At 47.8% G+C, this 20,779-nt stretch overlaps 2 protein-coding genes, 1 non-coding gene and 1 pseudogene across 3 annotated transcripts; 3 read left to right on the top strand and 1 right to left on the bottom strand.

The window, feature by feature from the left end:
- The first annotated feature begins 878 nt into the window (after nucleotides 1-878).
- Nucleotides 879-1,679, top strand: LOC108455632 (uncharacterized). The gene has a single exon (XM_017754174.1). The coding sequence runs from the start codon at nucleotides 879-881 to the stop codon at nucleotides 1,677-1,679; it is 801 nt and encodes a 266-aa protein (XP_017609663.1).
- Nucleotides 1,680-7,983: 6,304 nt separating this feature from the next.
- On the top strand, nucleotides 7,984-8,139 carry LOC128281183 (5.8S ribosomal RNA). Its single transcript, XR_008271396.1, has one exon. It is a non-coding gene; the product is annotated as a 5.8S ribosomal RNA (ribosomal RNA).
- A 3,517-nt stretch (nucleotides 8,140-11,656) lies between these two features.
- Nucleotides 11,657-13,668, bottom strand: LOC108455631 (uncharacterized). The gene is made up of 3 exons (XM_017754173.1): nucleotides 13,027-13,668; nucleotides 12,365-12,972; nucleotides 11,657-12,167 (listed from the first exon to the last, which is right to left on the bottom strand). Exons 1-3 carry the CDS (start codon nucleotides 13,666-13,668, stop codon nucleotides 11,657-11,659), a joined length of 1,761 nt encoding a protein of 586 aa, XP_017609662.1.
- Nucleotides 13,669-14,552: 884 nt separating this feature from the next.
- LOC128281345 (28S ribosomal RNA) lies at nucleotides 14,553-17,503 on the top strand (annotated as a pseudogene).
- Nucleotides 17,504-20,779: the final 3,276 nt, after the last annotated feature.

Below are 20,779 nucleotides of genomic sequence, written 5' to 3'. Positions count from 1 at the left end.
TTGGTGGTGGTGGTCCTGTTTGGGGAGGTTTTTCTGGCCTGAGTTCGTTGTCTGGTCTTTATTCTGTTCGTTCTATCTCTGTTTGGTTGCTGGTTTTGTGCGCTAGGGGCCCTCGATGGCCGGGTTCTTTTCTTTCTTGCGACTTTTCCTCGTTTCTTTTTTATGCCTATGCTTGAAAGTGGGTTCTCTTTCTTTCCTAACGTAAAAAGTGCATGTTTCATGCCTGCAGGGTTCTACGTATTTTGTGTCCTGTTTAGTGATTTTATTAAGCTGATTGTTTTCTTTTCTAGTGGTGTTTTCTTTATTTGCTCTTGCTGGATTGACGCCTTTTCCGTGGCTGGCTCTTGCTTGTTATGATGTTGAGTTATCGCATGGTTTCTGTCTGCGGAGGGTTTTCCTGTTGATACGTTTATTTTGGTTTGTTTGTTTTCGGGTTTTTCGCAAAGCTGGGTTTTCGTGTTTCTTTCATCTGTACAGGGTTGTTTCTTGGGGAGTGCTTCTCGTCTTTCTTTTGGGAGTTGGGCGTCCGGTGGTGGATCTCGTCTCTGCATGATTTTGGTTCCTTGGCCTGTGACGTTCGTTTGTCCTTGATCTAGTGCTGAATCCCTGGGTTGGTGGGTTGGTTTTCCGGCGTGTCAACCTTCTTCTTTCTTGTCGGTCTTGGTTTCTTGGTCGTCTCTTTGACGGAAGATCGAAGCTATTTGCGTTCAAGCCTTGCGGGGTGGTTTCGGAGAATCTTTGGTGTGTTCGGATTATTTTTTGGGGGGTTCGTGCGGTGTATTTCAGGTAGAGCGTCCTTTCGGAGCTGCCTAGTGGAAGCTGTGGTTTTTGGTTTCACCCTTTAAGGTGGAGGCTGGTGACCAGCCCTGCAAAGGACCATGAAAATTCTTTGCTGGAATTGTCGTGGGGCTGGGAATCCGGCGACTGTGCGTGAACTAAAGCAACTTCTTGCTGCGAACGGTCCTGATATTGTTTTTCTTTGTGAAACAAAAATTCACTCTAATGGCTTCCACCGTATTCGTACAATATGCAGGATGGAGGGATGCCTAGCGGTCGATTCGGAGGGGAAAAGTGGTGGATTGGCCCTACTTTGGAAGGCAGGCGTGAACGTTTTTGTGCAAAACTATCCTAAGTTTCACATTGACTCGTTGGTTAGCATGGATGATGGTGAAAAGTTTAGGTTCACTGACTTTTATGGCCAGACCGACCCAAGCCTAAGGCAGCAATCTTGGGATATGCTGAGAAGGGTGAAAAGCATGGTTAATGAAGGCTGGATCGTGGGAGGTGACTTTAACGCCATTTTGAATAATTCAGAGAAGGAAGGGGGCCGTAGAAAGCCTCGGTCTTTGATGGATGACTTTTGTGATGTGTTGGAAGAGTTAAGCCTGACGGATGTGAAGACTCCTAATGGATGGTTTACGTGGACCAACAATCGAGAAGGGACTAGGCTTGTTAAAGAGAGGCTGGACAGATTTGTCATCTCTGACGAGTTTATGGAAAAAATGCCGTTTCTTACTTCTCAAATTGTTCGCCAGTCGAAATCCAATCATGAGGCTATCCTTTTGGATATGTATGGAAGTAAGCCTAGAGATAAAAGGGTTGATCACAGGGTTTGGTTTAGATATGACATCTGTTGGGCGCAGGAGCAAGAGGCTAAAGATATTATAAAGAGAGCTTAGTCTAGCGAGAATTGCAATGTGTTGGAGAAGATGGAGCTAATCCATGACAAGCTTGGCCCATGGCAATACCAACGTTTTAGGAGAATGAAGTATAAAATAAGAGGGCTAGAAAAGGAGATCAGCAAGCTTATGGATGGCCCTACGAATGAGGGGTCTTTGAGCCTTCTTAAGTGTGCTCGTAGCAAGCTGGGCCACCTCTATGATGTGGAGGAAAAATACTGGGCGCTTAGGGCAAGGTCCAAGTGGCTGAAGGAAGGCGATAGGAACATCCGTTTTTTCCACATTCGGGCTTCGGGACGTAGAAAAAAGGATAGCATCGAGAGACTTAAAGATGTGCATGGTGCCTGGCATGAGGACAAAGAAGAGATTGGGCACATTGCTTGGAACTATTTTAATGATCTTTTTAAAAAGTCTATTAATTTGGATATCGACAGTGACATGCATTACGTTCCAGTTTGCATTGATGGGGAGACTAATAGGAGGTTGATCGGAGAGTTTACGGATGAGGAAATTTTAAGAGCCTTCAAACAGATGGACCCGAGAAAGGCGCCGGGGATTGACGGGCTTTCGGGGAGCTTTTTCAAGGATCATTGGCATGTTGTGGGTGAAGATGTCTTAAGAATGTGTCACGATATTCTCAAGGGAAACAAGAGTGCTGAGTGTATAAATGAGACTTTGATCGTATTGATTCCTAAGATTAAGAATCCGTGTGATATGGCTAACTATCGTCCTATTAGTCTATGCAGGGTTATTTACAAGATTGTTTCTAAGACTCTTGCTAACTGGCTAAAAGAGGCTCTCCATCGGTGCATTAGCCAGAACCAAAGTGCTTTCGTTCCCAACAGGATGATCCATGATAATATCTTAGTGGCACATGAGCTCGTGCACTATCTCCGGAGCTCTAAAAATGGCCCGAATAAGGGTTGTGTGATCAAGCTGGATATGAGTAAGGCTTATGACCGGGTTGAGTGGTCTTTTCTCGAGAAAGTGCTGAAGAAAATGGGGTTCTCTCATATTTGGATTAATAAGATTATGGATTGTGTTTGTACTGTTCGGTATAGAGTTAAATGTAACACGATTCTATCTAATATCATTTTTCCGGAAAGGGGTCTCCGACAAGGGGATCCTTTATCCCCTTATTTGTTCCTTTTTTGCATGGACGCTCTATCTCGCATGCTGATTTATGCCCAAAATACTAACCAAATTAAAGGCATTCGGGCTAGTAAGGATGGCCTGAGAATTAATCACCTTTTCTTTGCTGACGATGCCCTCTTGTTTGTCAGGAACAAAAGAAGTGAAGTGGAGGCGTTTACAAAAATCCTGGACTCATTTGAGAGGATGTCGGGTCAGCGTATCAACCTGGACAATTCAATGGTTTATTTTAGCCCTAACACCCCTACTTCTCAACGCACATCTTTAAGTGGCTTGCTTAGAATGAAGGTGGTTGCCAACCTTGATAGTTATCTCGGTCTACCCATTCCGATTGGTAAGAAGAAGTCAGCGGCTTTTCAAAGTATCTTAGATCGTGCCGCTAGTAGGATTGAGAGCTGGTCAAAAAGATTACTTTCGCTTGGTGGAAAGGAGATTTTCATCAAGTCTATCCTGCAGTCTATTCCTACTTACAGTTTCTCCGTTTTCTTTGTTCCTAATGGCGTCCTTGAGGAGCTTCAATCTTTGATTTGCCGTGTGTGGTGGGGGGGAAAAGATAAGAAAAGAGGTTGGCATATGTTATTTTGGGACCGCTTGTGTTATCCTAAAGGAATGGGGGGTCTCGGGTTCCGGGATTTGAGGCGCTTTAACGTTGCGTTGCTAGGTAGGCAAGTGTGGCGTCTTATGTGCTGTCGAGACACTTTGTGTTTCAGAGTTTTGAGCGCAAAATACTTTTCAGATGGGGATGCCTTTCATCCTAAGCGGATTGACAAGCCATCTTTTACTTGGCAAAGCATTACAAAAGCGGCTAGTTTACTGTACGAGGGCTTCGGCTGGAATGTCAGTAAGGGAAGTAGGATTGATATTTGGCACGACAGGTGGGGTTTTGAAGGGCTTTCGGGTGACTCGATTGGGCTGCGCAGGAGGGAAGTTCAAGAGGAAAAAGTGTGCGACTTGCTGAACAGTGAGAAAGATGACTGGAACGAGGGACGGGTAATTGCGATCTATGGTAAAGACTTGGGGGACCAAATATGTAAAATCCCCATTATTCATAATAGCCCTGAGGACTCTCGGATCTGGTTCCATAACACCTTTGGCTTTTACTCGACTAAGTCTGCTTATTCTTGGCTGACGTTGAAGCATGTAGGGTTTGGCCCTCATCGGGTTTTTTGGAAGCTCACGTGGAAATTACAGACTCTTCCTAAGATTAAGATTTTTTGTTGGCGTTTGGGACATGACATTCTGCCTACATACGAGAATATATCCAGTATTAGAAGGGAGTTTAATAGCAACTGTCCAAGGTGTGGGACTGTTATGGAGACTCTGATTCATGCTATGAAAGATTGTCCTAAGGCTAGAGTGGTGCTGGCTTATGGAGGACTGAATAATAACTTGTTGGAGGGCTGCTACGGTCGGTGTGTGGACTGGCTTGAGGATGTGGCTCGTGCGCTGGACAAGAAGGCTTTTTCTGATTTCATAACGGTGCTTTGGAATATTTGGAACAGCCGCAACAATAAAGTTTTTCGGGATGTTGAGGAGGAGGCCAGAATGACTTGGGAAAGGGCTGCTGGGTTAAGCCTTGAATTTTGTATTTTTAACTTCTTGGAAAAACCGATGATTCCTAAGCCGTCTATGGAAAAAGGGTGGGTGAAGCCCGGTTTGAGAGTGATTAAGATAAATTTTGACGCTACTACGATGGGAAGAAAGATGAGTTTTGGGCTTGTGGCGAGGGACCATGATGGTTTTGTCCTAGGCGGTCGAGCGGGCGTGTTGGAGAAGACTGTCCAAGCCGAGTGGGCCGAGTTTCATGACTGGAAGAAAGCTTGAATTTTACGCGAACGAAAAATTGGCGTAAGTTGGAGTTTGAGTCTGATTGTGTAAGCCTAGTGAATCGGCTAAATAGGATGAAGGTTGACTTTTCAACCATGGGCCACTGCATCAGGAAAAGTATTAAAATATTGGATCCATGTGTTTGCTTTAATTTTGTTTGGGCTCCACGATGTTGTAATAATGCGGCAGATTACCTTTGTAAATGGGCTACTGCTCAGAATTGTATTACGGATTTTGACGTGGATTATCCTTTGGAAATCCATGATATTATTTTGAGAGATACAATAAATTGAGGTTGACCTTCGGGTCTTTTTTATCAAAAAAAAGAATGTTGCCTGGTAGCAGATTGACGAAGTTTTTTAGCTCTTTAAGGGGTAGAGATCTGCTGCCCCCCGATGTGGCCCCCCTCCAACCCGAGGTAGGGTATGTCCGCAGCCCTCACGGGGGTCAGATAGTCTTGCAATGACTCACCAACAGTGGTGGGTCGATCGCTAGCGCTAGTGGCCGGGGTGATGATTTTTCGGCCGGTTAAGCCCGTGCGCATAGAAATGTAGCCAACGACTCCAGGACCAGGTTCCCTATATCGGGCAAAAATCTCCTGGGGTGGCTTATACATTGCTATGGGCTCGAGCTTGGCTTGCCCATTCTCCCCCGACATGTTAGGGACGCCTTGTGCCTCCCAAGTCGGTGACCCATCGGCTCCTTAGCCTTGCCAAGCCCTTTCCTGCATTCGAAGTTGCCCATGACCCCAGTACCAAGTCCATTTGACAACAACGGCTTACTGGGGGGGTGTAAATTGAGTTTGTAGGCACGGTCTTGGCTCGACCAAGTCCCAGTGGGATTTTGTCCCTTGTAGTTCTCGTGCCAAGCGTTTGTGGTGTGCCCTCGTTTCACTGTTCCTTCCGCTCCTCTACCAATACATTGGTTGGGTGGGTTGTTGGCCAGTATGTGTGGGTGCTACTACTAGTACACAATAGGAATATGAGTGGTGTTTTGGTTATGTGTATTGGCAGACTCCATGCTACCCGCATCGAACTGTCGAGCCACACTCCTATTCATTGAGTCCCCTTGTTCTAATTGAACCAAGGGGTGCGATCAGGATCCTCTATTGCGTACCTAAGGCAGATGGAATTATGGATGTGTTGCCGTCCCTTCTTCATCTCGTGCCCTTTGGGGTGTGCGGTGGACCAAAATCGTGCCTTGTGTCTCGAGTGTGCCCCCTTAAATCGGTGTGGCCTCGTCAGTGCCTTGGTGCTCGTTCGTGCTTTCGGATGCGGAAAATATTTTTGAGAGTAGGGTTTAGGCCCTTATCTCTCGATGCCTATGCATTTTGTCTCTTGACACGGATGATGCTCGTGCTCTGTTATGACCTCTTTGTTGCACACGCGGCATGTTGAGAGCCATCCACTGCCGACGTCGCGGAGGAATGCTACCTGGTTGATTCTGCCAGTAGTCATATGCTTGTCTCAAAGATTAAGCCATGCATGTGTAAGTATGAACAAATTCAGATCGTGAAACTACGAATGGCTCATTAAATCACTATAGTTTGTTTGATGGTATTTGCTACTCGGATAACCGTAGTAATTCTAGAGCTAATACGCAACAAACCCCGACTTCTGGAAGGATGCATCTATTAGATAAAGGTTGATGCGGGCTTTGCCCGCTGTTCGATGATTCATGATAACTCGACGGATCGCACGGCCTTTGTACCGGTGATGCATTATTCAAATTTCGCCTATCAACTTTCAATGTAGGATAGTGGCCTACTATGGTGGTGACGGGTGACGAGAATTAGGTTCGATTTGAGAGGGAGCCTAAAAATGGCTACCACATCCAAGGAAGGCAAGAGGCACAAATTACCCAATCTTGACACGGGAGGTAGTGACAATAAATAACAATACCGGCTCTATGAGTCTAGTAATTGAATGAGTACAATCTAAATCCCTTAATGAGGATCCATTGTAGGGCAAGTCCGGTGCCGCAGACCTTCGGTAATTCCAGCTCCAATAGCGATATTTAAGTTGTTGCGCTTAAAAGCTCGTAGTTAGACTTAAGGGTGGGTCGGTAGGTCCGCCTCACGGTGAGCACCGGTCCTGCTTCGTCCTTCTTGTCGTGATGTGTTCTTAGCCTTAATTGACGGGTTGTTCCTCCAATTGTTACCTTGAAGAAATTATAGTGATCAAAGCAGCCTATGCTTGTATACATTAGCATGGGATAACATTATAGGATTTCGATCCTATTGTGTTGGCCTTCGGGATCGGAGTAATGAAAAACAGGACGATGGGGCATTCGTATTTCATAGTCGAGGTGAAATTCTTGGATTTATGAGAGACGAACAATCGCTGAAAGCATTTGCCAAGGATGTTTTCATTAATCAAGAATGAAAGTTGGGGGCTCGAAGACGATCGACACCGCCCTAGTCTCAACTATAAATAATGCCGACCGTGGATCGACAGATATTACTTTTAGAACTTTGCTTAACCTTATGAGAAATCAAAGTCTTTGGGTTCTGGGGAGTATGGTCGCAAGGTGAAACTTAAAGGAGTTGACTAAGGGCACCACCAGTGGAGCTCATGGCTTAATTTGACTCAACACAGAAACTTACCAGTCCGACATAGTAAGGATTGACAGACTGAGAGCTCTTTCTTGATTCTATGGGTGGTAGTGCATGGCCGTTCTTAGTTGGTGGAGTGATTGGTCTGGTTGATTCCGTTAACGAATGAGACCTCAGCCTGCTAACTAGCTACACGGAGGTGATCCTCGTGGCTAGATTTTTAGAGAGACTATAGCATTTTAGGGTACGAAAGTTTGAGGTAATAATAGGTTTGTGATGCCCTTAGATGTTCTGGGCCGCACGCGCGCCACACTGATGTATTCAACGAGTCTATAGCCGGTGAAGTGTTCGGATCGTGGCGACGTGGGTGGTTAGCTGCCCGCGAAGTCGCGAGAAGTCCACTGAACCTTATCATTTAGAGAAAGGAGAAGTCGTAACAAGGTTTCAGTAGGTGAACCTACGAAGGATCATTGTCGAAACCTGCCTAGTAGAACGACCCGTGAACGCCTTGTATACAACATCAGAGGTGGTGCGGGTGCGTCGTCGCCTATCGCCACCCCCGCATGTCGGAGCGGCCGGTCTTGTCATCTCTTTGCCCATTGGGTGGGGTGAGATGTTAGGATCAACCTCTTCGATGGAAAACGAGCAAACCCCCGACGCGAATCGCCCCAAGGAATCAAAATGAAAAAAGGGACACATTTTCTGTCGCCACACCGTTCGCGGTGTCAGTGCTTCAGTGATGCTGCTCTTTTGTCGTAATGTATATAGAATGACTCTCGGCAACGGATATCTTGGCTCTCGCATCGATGAAGAACGTAGCAAAATGTGATACTTGGTGTGAATTGCAGAATCCTATGAACCATCGAATCTTTGAACGCAAGTTGCGCCCCAAGCCATTAGGCCGAGGGCACGTCTGCCTGGGTGTCACGCATCGTCGCCCCCATCCAATTTCGATCCCTCGGGACTCGGTTGGACCGCAAGCGGATCGGTTGGCCTAAATTCGAGTCCTCGATGACATAATCGTTGCGACGATCGGTGGTAATACTGTAAGCATCCTCGTTTGGAGTCGTGCGTGTTCGTCGATCGAGACCCTTAAACCCTTTCGGCATCGCATCGCGACTCCAGGTCAGGCGGGATTACCCGCTAAGTTTAAGCATATCAATAAGCGGAGGAAAAGAAACTTACCAGGATTCCCCTAGTAACAGCGAGCGAACCGGGAAAAGCCCAGCTTGAGAATCAAGTGCCACCGACATTCGAATTGTAGTCTAGAGAAGCGTCCTCAGCGGCGGATCGGGCCCAAGTCCCCTAGAAAGGGGTACCAGAGAGGGTGAGAGCCCCGTCATGCCCGGACCCTATTATACCACGAGGTGCTGTCTACGAGTCGGGTTGTTTGGGAATGCAGCTCTAATCGGGCTGTAAATTTCGTCCAAGGCTAAAAACGGGCGAGAGACCGATAGCGAACAAGTACCGCGAGGGAAAGATGAAAAGGACTTTGAAAATAGAGTCAAAGAGTGCTTGAAATTGTCGGGAGGGAAGCAGATGGGGGCCGGCGATGCTCTCCAGTCGGATGTGGAACGACAAGAGGCGGTCGGTCGATCGGATCGGGGCGTGGACTGACTCGGGTCTTGGCAGCAGCCCAAACCCGGGCCTTTGATATGCCTGTGGAGACATCGTTGCCTCGAACATGGGATCCAGCACACACCGTCTCGGCGTGCTTCAGCACGTGTGTGCTCCGGGCGTCGGCCTGCGGGCTCCCTATTCGGCCCGTCTTGAAACACGGACCAAGGAGTCTAACATGTGTGCGAGTCAGTGTGCGAGTCAATGTGCGAGTCAACGGGCTAGAAAAACCCATAAGATGCAAGGAAGCTGATTGGTGGGATCCCTCGCGGGTGCACCGTCGACCGACCTTGATCTTCTGAGAAGGGTTCGAGTGAGAGCATGCCTGTCGGGACTCGAAAGATGGTGAACTATGCCTGATTGGGGCGAAGCCAGGAGAAACTCTGGTGGAGGCCCGTAGCGATACTGACGTGCAAATCGTTCGTCTAACTTGGGTATAGGGGCAAAAGACTAATCGAACTATCTAGTGTCACGGACTTAGAGTTTTCCTAAGCGATCCTTGCAGCCTTAAGCGTTTCTTTGCTCAAAAATGCCTAAGTCAACCTATCCCGTAACAATTGAGGATTCAATAGAACTCCTCTAAAGAACCCACAAAGAACAACAGAAGAACTAAGTAAGAACGATCTCAAAAGATGAACAAAAGCCACAGAAAAATAAGAAAACTTGAGAGAAAAGTTTGAGTGAATGCTCTCAAAATTCTATTAATCATTGAATGAATACAATAAGGGGGAGAGGCCTCTATTTATAGTTGAGTCTTCCCAATATCAATAGTACAGATCGAAATACATCAATGGCTAAGATCTACAGCTATCAAGATATCAAATCTCTAAGATTACAGAATCGTATCTTCTAAAGATTACATTAAAGTCTAGGATCGCATATCTTTGAAGATCCCCTTCCATATTTTCCAAGCATATCTTTGAAGATTACTTTTCATATTTGCCAAGCTCCAGAGATGGGCTTTCAATCTCTCCAAGCACTGGACCAGTCTGATTGGGCCAAATGACCTTCCTCAAAAGCGATAAATCGCACAAGTCTATCATGGTTGCAAGTTTCCCTTCGCAACCCATGACATTCTCCCCCACTTGTTCTAGAGACGCCCTCGTCGCGTCCTCCTCACGGAACTGGGCTAACTTCTCTTGGAATTGCCACAATGCCTCGGTAGGTTCTCAACTCGCTTTGCAATCAGGTAGTCCTTTCCATCATACCAAGTATTCATGTCGTGGCCGATGATACCTTCTTCTCACCACACGATCTGCCTCAATGTTTTCAACTTCTCAGTCATAAGAGACCTTTACCCCCATTGTTGCTCATTCCGACTTGCCTCAATTTGGATCCTTTTGATCCCCATGGTATGGCTTGAGCATACTTACATGGAACACTGGGTGAAGCTTCAGCTTTGCTGGCAACTCAAGTTTGTAGGCTACCTTGCCTACCCTCTTCAACACTTTAAACGGCCCCTCATACTTTCGCACAAGCCCCTTGTGCAAACCCGTATATCACAACATCAAGTGTAGTTTGGCAAGGACTGAGTCCCCCACCTGAAACTGCACATCCCTTCGATTCTGATCGGCCCACTTCCTGTTGCACTTACTTGCTTTGTGTAAAGAAGCCCTAGCCAAGTCATTCTTTTCTTGCCAATCCTTCGCAAATCGATACGTAGCAGGATTTGGTCCTATATAACGGGTCGCAACAGCATTGGGTGTGAGTGGTTGTTGGCTCGTCACTATCTCCAACGGACTTTGGTTCGTTGCCCCATTTCACTGCAAGTTGTATGAAAATTGGGCCACATCCAACAACTTGGGCCAATCCCTTTGCGTGGCACTCACAAGTGTCGAAGATATGTCTCCAACAATGCATTCACTCGTTCACTTTGCCCATCAGTTTGTGGATGCATGCTTGTGGAGAAGTTCAAGTCCGAGCCCATTGACTTGAACAGCTCTATCCAGAACCGGCCTGTAAATCTCTCATCTCGATCACTGATAATAGACAGTGGCACTCCCCAATATTTTACCACGTGTCTAAGAAATAAGCGAGCTGCCTCCTCAGCATGGCACTCCTTGGTAGTAGGAATAAACATCGCATACTTTGAAAACCTGTCTACCACAACAAGAATACTTGCAAATCCGTCAGACTTAGGCAAACTCACAATAAAATCTATGGATACACTCTCCCATGGCCTTTCCGGAATGGGCAAAGGTTGTAGCAAGCCGGCAGGACTCTTTAACTCAACCTTGTCTTGTTGGCATACTAGACAAGTCTTCACATATGTCTCCACATCCTTACCCATGTGAGGCCAATAGTATCGATCCTCTAAAAGGGCCAAGTTACGGTGCATTCCCGGATGGCCCACCCATCGTGAGTCATGGCATTCTTTCATGACTTTTTTGTGCAATTTCCCATAATGAGGCACATAGAGGCGGTGCCCATGGGTGTATAGTAATTCCCCATCAAGCCAAAATCTCCTCGTTTTCCCCTCATTGGCCAGCTCAATCAAGCTTTTGGCTGTGGGGTCATAGGACAACCCTTCTCGATTGCGCTCCAATAGGGACCTATCAGGTTGACTGATGGCCGCAAATTCTATCTTTCAACTAAATGCATCAGCCACCATGTTGGCATTTCCTGGTTTGTATTCCATTGTGAAATTGAACTCCGCTAGAAAAACCTGCCAACGAGCCTGTTTGGGAGACAACTTTTTCTGGGTTAGTAAATAACTGTTGGCAACATTATCGGTAAGGACCACGAACCTGGAACCCAGTAAGTAATGCCTCCATGTGCGTAAGCAATGCACCACAGCAGTCATTTCCTTCTCTTGGACCGTATATCTCTACTCTGTCTCATTAAGCTTTCGACTTTCGAAAGCAATGGGATGACCTTCTTGCATTAGTACTCTCCCAATGACATAATCTAACGCATTTGTGCGTACTTCATAAGGCTTCGAGTAATCCGGTAATGCAAGTACGGGCTCACTTGTCATTACTTTCTTCAATTGATTGAAGGCCCTCTCACACTGTGGGTTCCAATCCCATACCTTACCCTTTTTCAACATGTCCGTCAAGGGTGCGGTAATTCTAGAGTAGCCTTCGATAAAGTGACTATAGTAGTTTGCCAACCTAAGGAAAGATCTCAACTCTGTCACTTTGGTTGGAGCCTCCCACTCGGCAGTGGCCCGAACCTTGCTTTCGTCCATCCAGATCTTGCCACCTCCCACAATGTGGCCTAGAAATGGCAGCTCTCGTTGAGCAAAGGTGCATTTCTCCTCCTTGACGAACAACTCATTTTCCCTCAAAGTTTGGAATACCTCCCTCAAATTTTCCACATGTTCATCGAGTGATTTACTGTACACCACAATATCGTCAAGGTAAACAACCACGAAATGATCACGAAAGGTTGAAGTACCTTATTCATCAAGGTGCAGAATGTAGCTGAGGCATTCGTGAGTCTGAATGGCATCACCAAAAACTCATACAAGGTATACCGTGTCACTCAAGCTATCTTTGGCTCGTCTCCTTCGATTATCCGAACTTGATGGTACCCCGATCTCAAGTCCAACTTGGTAAACCATCTTGCACTACCAAACTGGTCGAACAAGTCTGCAATAAGGGGAATAGGGTACCTATTTCTCACAGTGATCTTGTTTAGGGCCCGATAATCAATACACATCCATAATGACCTATCATGTTTCTTTTGAAATAGCACCGGTGCACTATACGGAGATTTAGACGGCCAAATGAATCCCACATCTAAAAGCTCCTTTAATTGTTTCCGTAATTCCTCCAATTCCGGTGGGGACATATAATGTGGGGCCCTAGCTGGCGATACCATGTTGGACACCAATTCGATCCTATGATCCACCTTCCTCTTAGGTGGCAAATTCTTTGGCAACTTTGCAGGAATCACATCTCGAAAGAATTGTAATACTTGGCCTACTTCCTTAGGGATCTCACCCACGGACTTACCGATTTCCTCAATCTTCAAAGTGGATAAGTAGGAGACTTCATCTCTACGTACTCCCTTAGCAAATTGGATTGCGAACAATGTTTTCCCTTCCAGGCTCCCCTTTCTTGTCAATCTCACCATGCATTGATGGTTCGAATCTGAAATCACCATGAAATTACTGGAAGGACAAATCGTCGCATTAACCTAATCAAGAAAACTCAATCCAACTACAAAATCATAGTCATCAAGTGGTATTACCTTGATGGATGCCGTACCGGTCCAATCACCAAATTGGAGTTTTACTCCCTTTGCAACCCCCTTGATTGGAACACTTTCCGAATTCACCTTCTTAATCTGACCCGGTAAATTTTCAATCTTGAGGCCAAGTTTTTGCGCAACCCCTTCGGACATGAATAAATCAGACACACCTGTGTCGACAAGTGCATTCAACTTTTTGTCAGCTACTATGATGTCCGCAAATATCAGCCCATGACTCATCTTGTCTTCAACACCCCCTAGTATTGAACCAAGATTGTTTTCCTCCACATTGGACTCCGCTTTTTCTTCCACAGCGGAGAGCACAGCCTTCTTTGGACAATCCTTAATCATGTGTGGTCTATCACAATGGAAGTACCTTATAGGCCCACTCTTCCTTTTGTCCCGAGGCTTCTTATCGTTGTCATTTCTAGGGGGCCTTTCTTTGTCTCCCCCACTATTTCCCTTTGGCTGGGACTTGAGCTTAAAAGACTTAGGCCTGTCTTTCTTCCTACCAAATTCAGCCAACGATTCTGCTACAGACATGGCCTTGGTATGTTCTTGGACTCCTCGGTGTTGCAACTCTTGCTTCGCCCATGGTTTCAACCCATCCATGAAGGAAAAGAATGCCTCTTTCTCACCCATATTAGAAATTTGAAGCATGAGTTCGCTAAACTCCTGCACATACTCCCTCACAGTGCCTTGTTATGAAAGCCGATGCAACTTTGCCCGAGCTTCATCCTCGGCATACTCAGGATAAAATTACGCTTTGAACTCATATTGAAACTCCTTCCAAGTTCTAATTTCTGTCCCACCACGTCACACATCGGTGGACTTACGATGCCACCACAATAAGGCAATGTCAATAAGATATATAGCAGCAGTAATTACCTTAGTGGCAACATCAGCAATGCCCTTGGCACAAAAGTATTGCTCGACTCCCCACAGGAAATTGTCCACTTCTCTTGCAGACCTTGTTCCCTTAAAGTCCTTTGGCTTGGGAGCATCCACGCTGGGCTTGGGTGTGACAGCAGCCAACCCTCCATTGCCCAAAGCAGCCTTGTAGATTGTGAGTTCACCCTTGAGCTCCGCAATCTCCTCTTTCAAGGCCGTTATCATAGCCTCTATGGCATCAGTCTTACCAACCATCATAGTCTCGATGGCATCATCCCTACTAATCAGCTTCTCAATATTATCCAACACATACTCTTTGAGCTGCTCTTGTATAGACTGCAACCCATCGTTGACTTTATCATCGATATCATCAACCCTCTCCTTGACATCCCTCACGGATTCTTTGAGAGTGACGACACGATCTTCCAGAGCTGATAGTACGTCCCTCAAACGGCTAGCTTTCCTAGCCCTCCCACGAGTCTCCATTCCATCAACATTCTCAGCAGCTTCTTTCAACATCGTTCAACGGTGCCTTCGAACGCTAGCTCGGATACCAACTGTCACGGACTTAGAGTTTTCCCAAGAGATCCATGCGGCCTTAAACGTTTCTACACTCAAAAACGCCTAAGCCAGCCTATCCTGCAACAATTGAAGATTCAATAGAACTCATCTAAAGAACCCACGAAGAACAGCAGAAGAACGAAGTAAGAACAATCTTAAAAGATGAACAAAAGCCATAGAAAAATAAGAACACTTGAGAGAAAAGTTTGAGTGAATGCTCTCAAAATTCTATTAATCACTGAATGAGTACAATATGGGGGAGAGGCCTCTATTTATAGTTGAGCCTTCCCAATATCAACGGTACAGATCGAAATACATCAATGGCTAAGATCTAAAGCTATCAAGATATCAAATCTCTAAGATTACAGAATCGTATCTTCTAAAGAATACATTAAAGTCTAGGATCGTATATCTTTGAAGATCCCCTTCCATATTTACCAAGCATATCTTTGAAGATTACTTTCCATATTTTCCAAGCTTCAGAGATGGGCTTTCAATCTCTCCAAGCACTGGACCAGTCTGATTAGGCCAAATGCCCTCCCTCAAAAGCAATAGATCGCACAAGTCTATCATGGTTGCAAGTTTCCCTTCGCAACCCATGACACTAGTAGCTGGTTCCCTCTAAAGTTTCCCTTAGGATACCTAGAGCCCTTAGCGAGTTCTATCAGGTAAATCCAATGATTAAAGGCATCGAGAGCGCAACGCCCTCGACCTATTCTCAAACTTTAAAAAGGTAGGACGCTGCGGTCGCTTCATTGAGCCGCCCACCTAAATCGAGAGCTCCAAGTGGGCCATTTTGGTAAGCGAATCGGCGATCATGGGATGAACCGAAACCAAAGTTACGGTGTCCAATTGCGTATAACCTAGAACCCAAAAAGGGTGTTGGTCGATTAAAACAGCAGGACGGTGGTCATGGAAGTCGAAATCTGCTAAGGAGTGTGTAACAACTTACCTACCAAATCAACTAGCACCGAAAATGTATGGCGCTTAAGCGCGCGACCTATACCTGGCTGTTAGGGCAAGGGCTAGGCCCCGATAAATAGGAGGGCGCGGTGGTCACTATAAAACTCAGCGTGCGAGCCCGAGCGAAGCGGACGTCAGTGTAGATCTTGGTGGTAATAGCAAATATTCAAATGAGAACTTTGAAGGCCGAAGAGGGGAAAGGTTTCATGTGAACGACACTTGCACATGGGTTAGTCGATCCTAAGAGACGGGGGAATACCGTCCGATAGAGCGTTCAGTGTGAGCTTCGAAAGGAAATCAGGTTAAAATTCCTGAACCGAGATGCGGCAGCTGACGGCAACTTAAGGGACTCTAGAAACATTAGTGGCGGCCTCAGGAAGAGTTATCTTTTCTGTTTAACGGCTCGCCCACCCTGGAAATAGCTCAGCCGGAGGTAGGGTCCAGCGGTCAGAAGAGCACTGCAGGTTGCGTGGTGTCCGGTGTGCCCCCGGCGGCCTTTGAAAATCTGGAGGATCGAAAGTGCCGTCTGCGTCTTGCGCGTACTCATAATCGCATCAGTCTCTAAGGTGAACAACCTCGTCATTGGAACAATGTAGGTAAGGGAAGTTAGCAAAATAGATCCGTAACCTCGGGAAAAGGATTGGCTCTGAGGGCTAGGCACGGGTCTCGATCCCAACCTATCATTCTTGGTGCATCGCTTGAGCTACTTTTATGGTGAGAGTAGGTCACCGCGTGCCGACTGGGACAGATCGAACGGCTCCTGGGGCCTTCCCGGCGATAAACAATCGACTTCGAATCGGTACGGACAAGGGAATCGATCGCTTAATTAAAACAAAGCATTACAATGGTCTCGCGGATGCTCACGTAATGTGATTTACGCCAAAGGCTCAATGTCAAAGTGAAGAAATTCAACCAAGCGCGGTAAACGGCGGGAGTAACTATGACTCTCTTAAGGTAGCCAAATGCCTCGTCATCTAATTAGTGACGTGCATGAATGGGTTAACGAGATTCTCACTGTCCCTGTCTACTATCCAGTGAGACCATAGCCAAGGGAACGAGCTTGGCAGAATCAGAGGGGAAAGAAGACCTTGTTGAGCTTGACTCTAGTCTGACTTTGTGAAATGACTTGAGAGGTGTAGGATAAGTGGGAGCTCTCGGGCGAAACTGAAATACCACTACTTTTAATGTTATTTTACTTATTTCATGAATCAGAGGTGGGACACAGCCCCTCTTTTTGGACCCAAGGTCGGCTTTAGCTGATCGATCCGGGGGGAAGACATTGTCGTGGGAGTTTGGTCAGGCGGCACATCATTAAAAGATAACGCAGTTTCCTAATATGAGCTCAACGAGAATGTAAATCTCTGTGGAACAAAAGGGTAAAAGCTCGCTTGATTTTGATTTCGAAAGACGAATACAAACCGTGAAAGCGTTGCCTATCGATCCTTTAGACCTTCGTAATTTAAAGCTAGAGGTGTTAGAAAAGTTACCACAGGATAATCGGCTTGTGGCGATAGCGCTCATAGCGACGTTACTTTTTGACCGTTCGATGCCGGCTCTTCCTATCATTGTGAAGCAGAATTCACCAAGTGTTGGATTGTTCACCCACTAATAGGTAACGTAAGCTGGGTTTAGACCATCATGAGATAGGTTAGTTTTACCCTACTGATGGTCGCGTCGCAATAGTAATTCAACCTAGTATGAGAGGAACCGTTGATTCGCACAATTGGTCATCGCGCTTGGTTATAAAGCCAGTGGCGTGCAGCTACCGTGCACTGGATTATGACTGAATGCCTCTAAGTTAGAATCCAGGCTAAAAGTGACACACGCGCCCGTCGCCCGATTGCCGACCCGCAGTAGGGGCCTTTAGCCCCCAAGGGCACGTGTCGTAGGTGCAGCGATCATTGCGGACAAGTCACGGGCGCCTCCTTTGAGCGTAATTCTCACCGAGCGATTGGTAGAATCCTTTGTAGATGACTTAAATATGCGATGGGGTATTGTAAGTGGCAGAGTGGCCTTGCTGCTACGATCCACTAAGATTCAGTCCTTTGTTGCTTCGATTCGTCCCTCCCCCCATCTCCCTTCTGATCCCTCCTTATTCTTTTGCACATCCCGGCCCTGGGGTCCCCAAGTGGTGGATTTAGTGTAAGGAGTTAGTTCAACACTTGGCTGTGCCACCTCCTCAAGAAACATGGCACAACGGGGGCTGTGGTGGTGCGAGTGCGAGCTCCCAACTGTTGGCGGTCCAGGCACTTGTTCAATTTTCTGCCGTACCATGCCATGCCATGCCATGCCATCAGGCCATACCTCATTCAGCTTCTTGTATTTGTTTTGGGCCAACAGAAAAAATTTCTAAGTTAAACACTTGGCCGTACCGCCCCCTTGGGAAACATGGCACAACGGGGGCCGTGGTGGTGCGGGTGCGAGTTCCCAACTATTGGTCACTTGTTCAATTTTCTGCCGTGTCGTGCCATCATGCCATATTTCATTCGGCTTCTTATATTTCTTTTGGGCCAATAGAAAAAATTTTCAGTTAAAAATACTAAATGTAAGTGGCCTAAAAATAACTACCCTCGTTTCAGGCTTGTACGGGAGCCTCAGGCAACATCCGCAACGTAGGCCATCCCATAGTGCGGATCATTGGGTAACATCGGCACCTTGGTGCCTCGGATATCTTGAGCGCTAATGAAAAAGTATCCTGCTTGACATTGAAAACTCCGTCCTGCTTTGAGACACATGAATGTCAACTGGTAGCACATTGACCGAGATTTTTTAGCTCTTTAAGAGGGAAGTGATATTGAGCAGACAGGTTATCCAGGGCACTGCCCACGCCCATCGCATGCCCAGACGTCGGTGCCCCCACCACCAGTTAGGTTCCGGGCGGTACTCCGACGATCCATCCCGGCGATAATCCGGTGAGCTATCCCGAGATATACAAAATGGCGCAGCGAGTCCCTCTCCAATCCCAAAAGGTAGAATTCGGATACCGTTACTTGTTCGGTACCTAATAATGAATGAATCGTCCCAAAGGTAGAATTTGGATACCGTTGCATGTCTGGTACCAAAAAATGAATGAATCGTCCCTGTCCCTTCCATTTTGCAACAAGAACCTCCGGCACCTTTGGCCCTCAGTCGTACGGTAGCCTCGTACACTATCGGCAGCGTGTACCATCCTATGGTGCGAGGCCATCGGGCACCATCGGCCCCTTTAATGTGTCGGAGCATAAAGCAGCATCGACACTTTAGTGCATCGGATGTGCGGGAAGGTCGAGCACCAAAGCTAATTTTGGGCCCCCGTTGGTGCAGAAGCGCCGGTACCATAATGTGTCCCGATTTCAGATACATGAATGTTGCCTGTAGCACATTGACCAAGTTTCTTTATCTCTTTAGGGGGGAGGTGATATTGAGGCGAACAGGGGTTGTCCAAGACACTGCCCACGCAGATTTCATGCCTAGACGTCGGTGTCCCTCCATTGCCGGTTAGGTTCCCGGCGGTGCTCGGGCGATCCATTCCGGTGGTGCTCCAGTGAGCCATCCCAGCGGTGCTCCGACGAGCCATCCCGAAGGTGCTTCGGCGAGCCATCCCGGCGGTTCTCCGGTGAGCCATCCCAAAATATAGAAAATAATGCTACAAGTCGTCCCGGTCCCTCCCCCAGGTCCCTCCCCTTTTGAATCATCCCGGTCCCTTTCCCAAGCACTTTGGGCCCTTAGTCGTGCCGGAGCATCAGGCACCCTTGGTAACCTAGGACGTCGATGGTGCGGGAGCATCGGCACATTGTTGCTTGGACTTGCTGGAGCCTTGAAAGCCATCGGCAACCTAGGACGTCGGTGGTGCGAGAGCTTCGAGCAACATCGGCAGCTTGGTGCTCGGATGTGCGGGAGCCTCGAGCAGCATCGGCAACTTGGAGCCTCAGATGTGCGGGAGCCTCTAGCAGCATCGGTACCTTGGTGCTTCAGATGTGCGGGAGTCTCGGACACCATCGGTAAACTAGGCCATTGGTTGTGTGGGAGCCTTGGGCACCATCAGCATCTTGGTGCTTAGATGTGCGGGAGCCTCAGGAACCATCGGCACCTTGGTGCTTGGATGTGCAAGAGCCTTAGTGGCATCGGCAACCTAGGCCCTTGGTCATCCGAAAGCCTTTGCGCTATCGGCAACCTAGGCCCCTGGTAGTGCGGGAGCCTCGGGCACTATTGGCAACCTAGGCCCTTGGTCGTGCGAGAGCCTCGGGACCATCGATAACCTAGGCTGTTGGTTGTGTGGGAGCCTCGGGCACCATCGGCACCTAAGCCCCTGGTCGTGCGGGAGCCTCAGGCACCATCGGCAACTTCGGCCCTTGGTCTTACGGGAGCCTTGGCACCATCGGCATCCTAGGCCCTTGGTCGTGCAGGAGCCTCTGGCACCATCGGTAACCTAAGCCTCTGGTCGTGCGGGAGCCTCAGACACCATCAGCAACCTAGGCCCCTAGTTGTGCGAGAGCCTCGGAACCATCAGCAATCTAGACCCTTAGTCATGCAGGACCCTTGGGTACTATCGGTAACCTAGGCCCCTGGTCGTAAGGGAGCCTCGGGCACCATCGGCAACCAAGGCCCTTGGTCGTACGAGAAGCTCGGAACCATCAGTACCTAGGCCCTTGGTCGTGCGGGAGCCTCGGGCACCATTGGCACCTTGGTGCTTGGATGTGCGGGAGCCTCGGACACCATCGGCAACCTAGGCCCTTGGTCGTGCAGGAGCCTCGGGCACCATCGGCAACCTAGGCCCCTGGTTGTGTGGGAGCCTCGAGCACTATTGGCAACCTAGACCCTTAGTCATGCGAGAGCCTCGGCACCCTCAGCACCTAGGCCCTTGGTTGTGCGGGAGCCTCAGGCACCATCGGCAACCTAGGCCCTTGGTCGTGAGGGAGTCTCGGGCACCATCGGCACCTTGGTGCCTCGGATGTACGGGAGCCTCGATCAGCATTGGCACCTTGGTGCTTGGATGTGCGGGAGCCTCGAACTTCGTAGGCAACCTAGGACGTTGGATGTGCGGGTGCCTCGAGCAGCATGGGCACCCTAGTGCCTCGGATGTGCGGGCTAAAGAAAAGTGTCCCCATTTCAGACTTCTGAATGTTGCACAGTAGCAGATTGACGAAATTTTTTAGCTCTTTAAGGGTAGAGATCCGCCGCCCACGACGGGCCCCTCCAACCCTAGGTGGAGTGTGTCCAGACCCACTGGGTCGGATAGTCCCGCAATGACTCACCAACGGTGGTGGGTCGATCCCCGGTGCTAGTGGCCAGGGTGATGATTTTTCGGCCGCCCGTGCCCATAGAAATATAGCCAATGACTCCAGGACTAGGTTCCCTA

Source organism: Gossypium arboreum, chromosome 9, assembly GCF_025698485.1.
Source record: "Gossypium arboreum isolate Shixiya-1 chromosome 9, ASM2569848v2, whole genome shotgun sequence".
In the NCBI taxonomy this organism is placed as follows: domain Eukaryota; kingdom Viridiplantae; phylum Streptophyta; class Magnoliopsida; order Malvales; family Malvaceae; genus Gossypium; species Gossypium arboreum.
The sequence above is the reverse complement of the archived record's forward strand: the minus strand, read 5'-3'. Positions and strand labels throughout refer to the sequence as shown.

Excerpts from the sequence above, each read along its gene's own strand:
- LOC108455632 (XM_017754174.1), top strand. The coding sequence starts at position 879 with ATGAAAATTCTTTGCTGGAATTGTCGTGGGGCTGGGAATCCGGCGACT.
- LOC108455631 (XM_017754173.1), bottom strand. The coding sequence starts at position 13,668 with ATGGGTGAGAAAGAGGCATTCTTTTCCTTCATGGATGGGTTGAAACCA. Across the intron at positions 12,973-13,026 it reads CCGGTACGGCATCCATCAAG|GTTAATGCGACGATTTGTCC; the intron begins GTAATACCACTT and ends TTTCTTGATTAG. Across the intron at positions 12,168-12,364 it reads AAGTTGGACTTGAGATCGGG|TAAATCACTCGATGAACATG; the intron begins GTACCATCAAGT and ends TGTGGTGTACAG.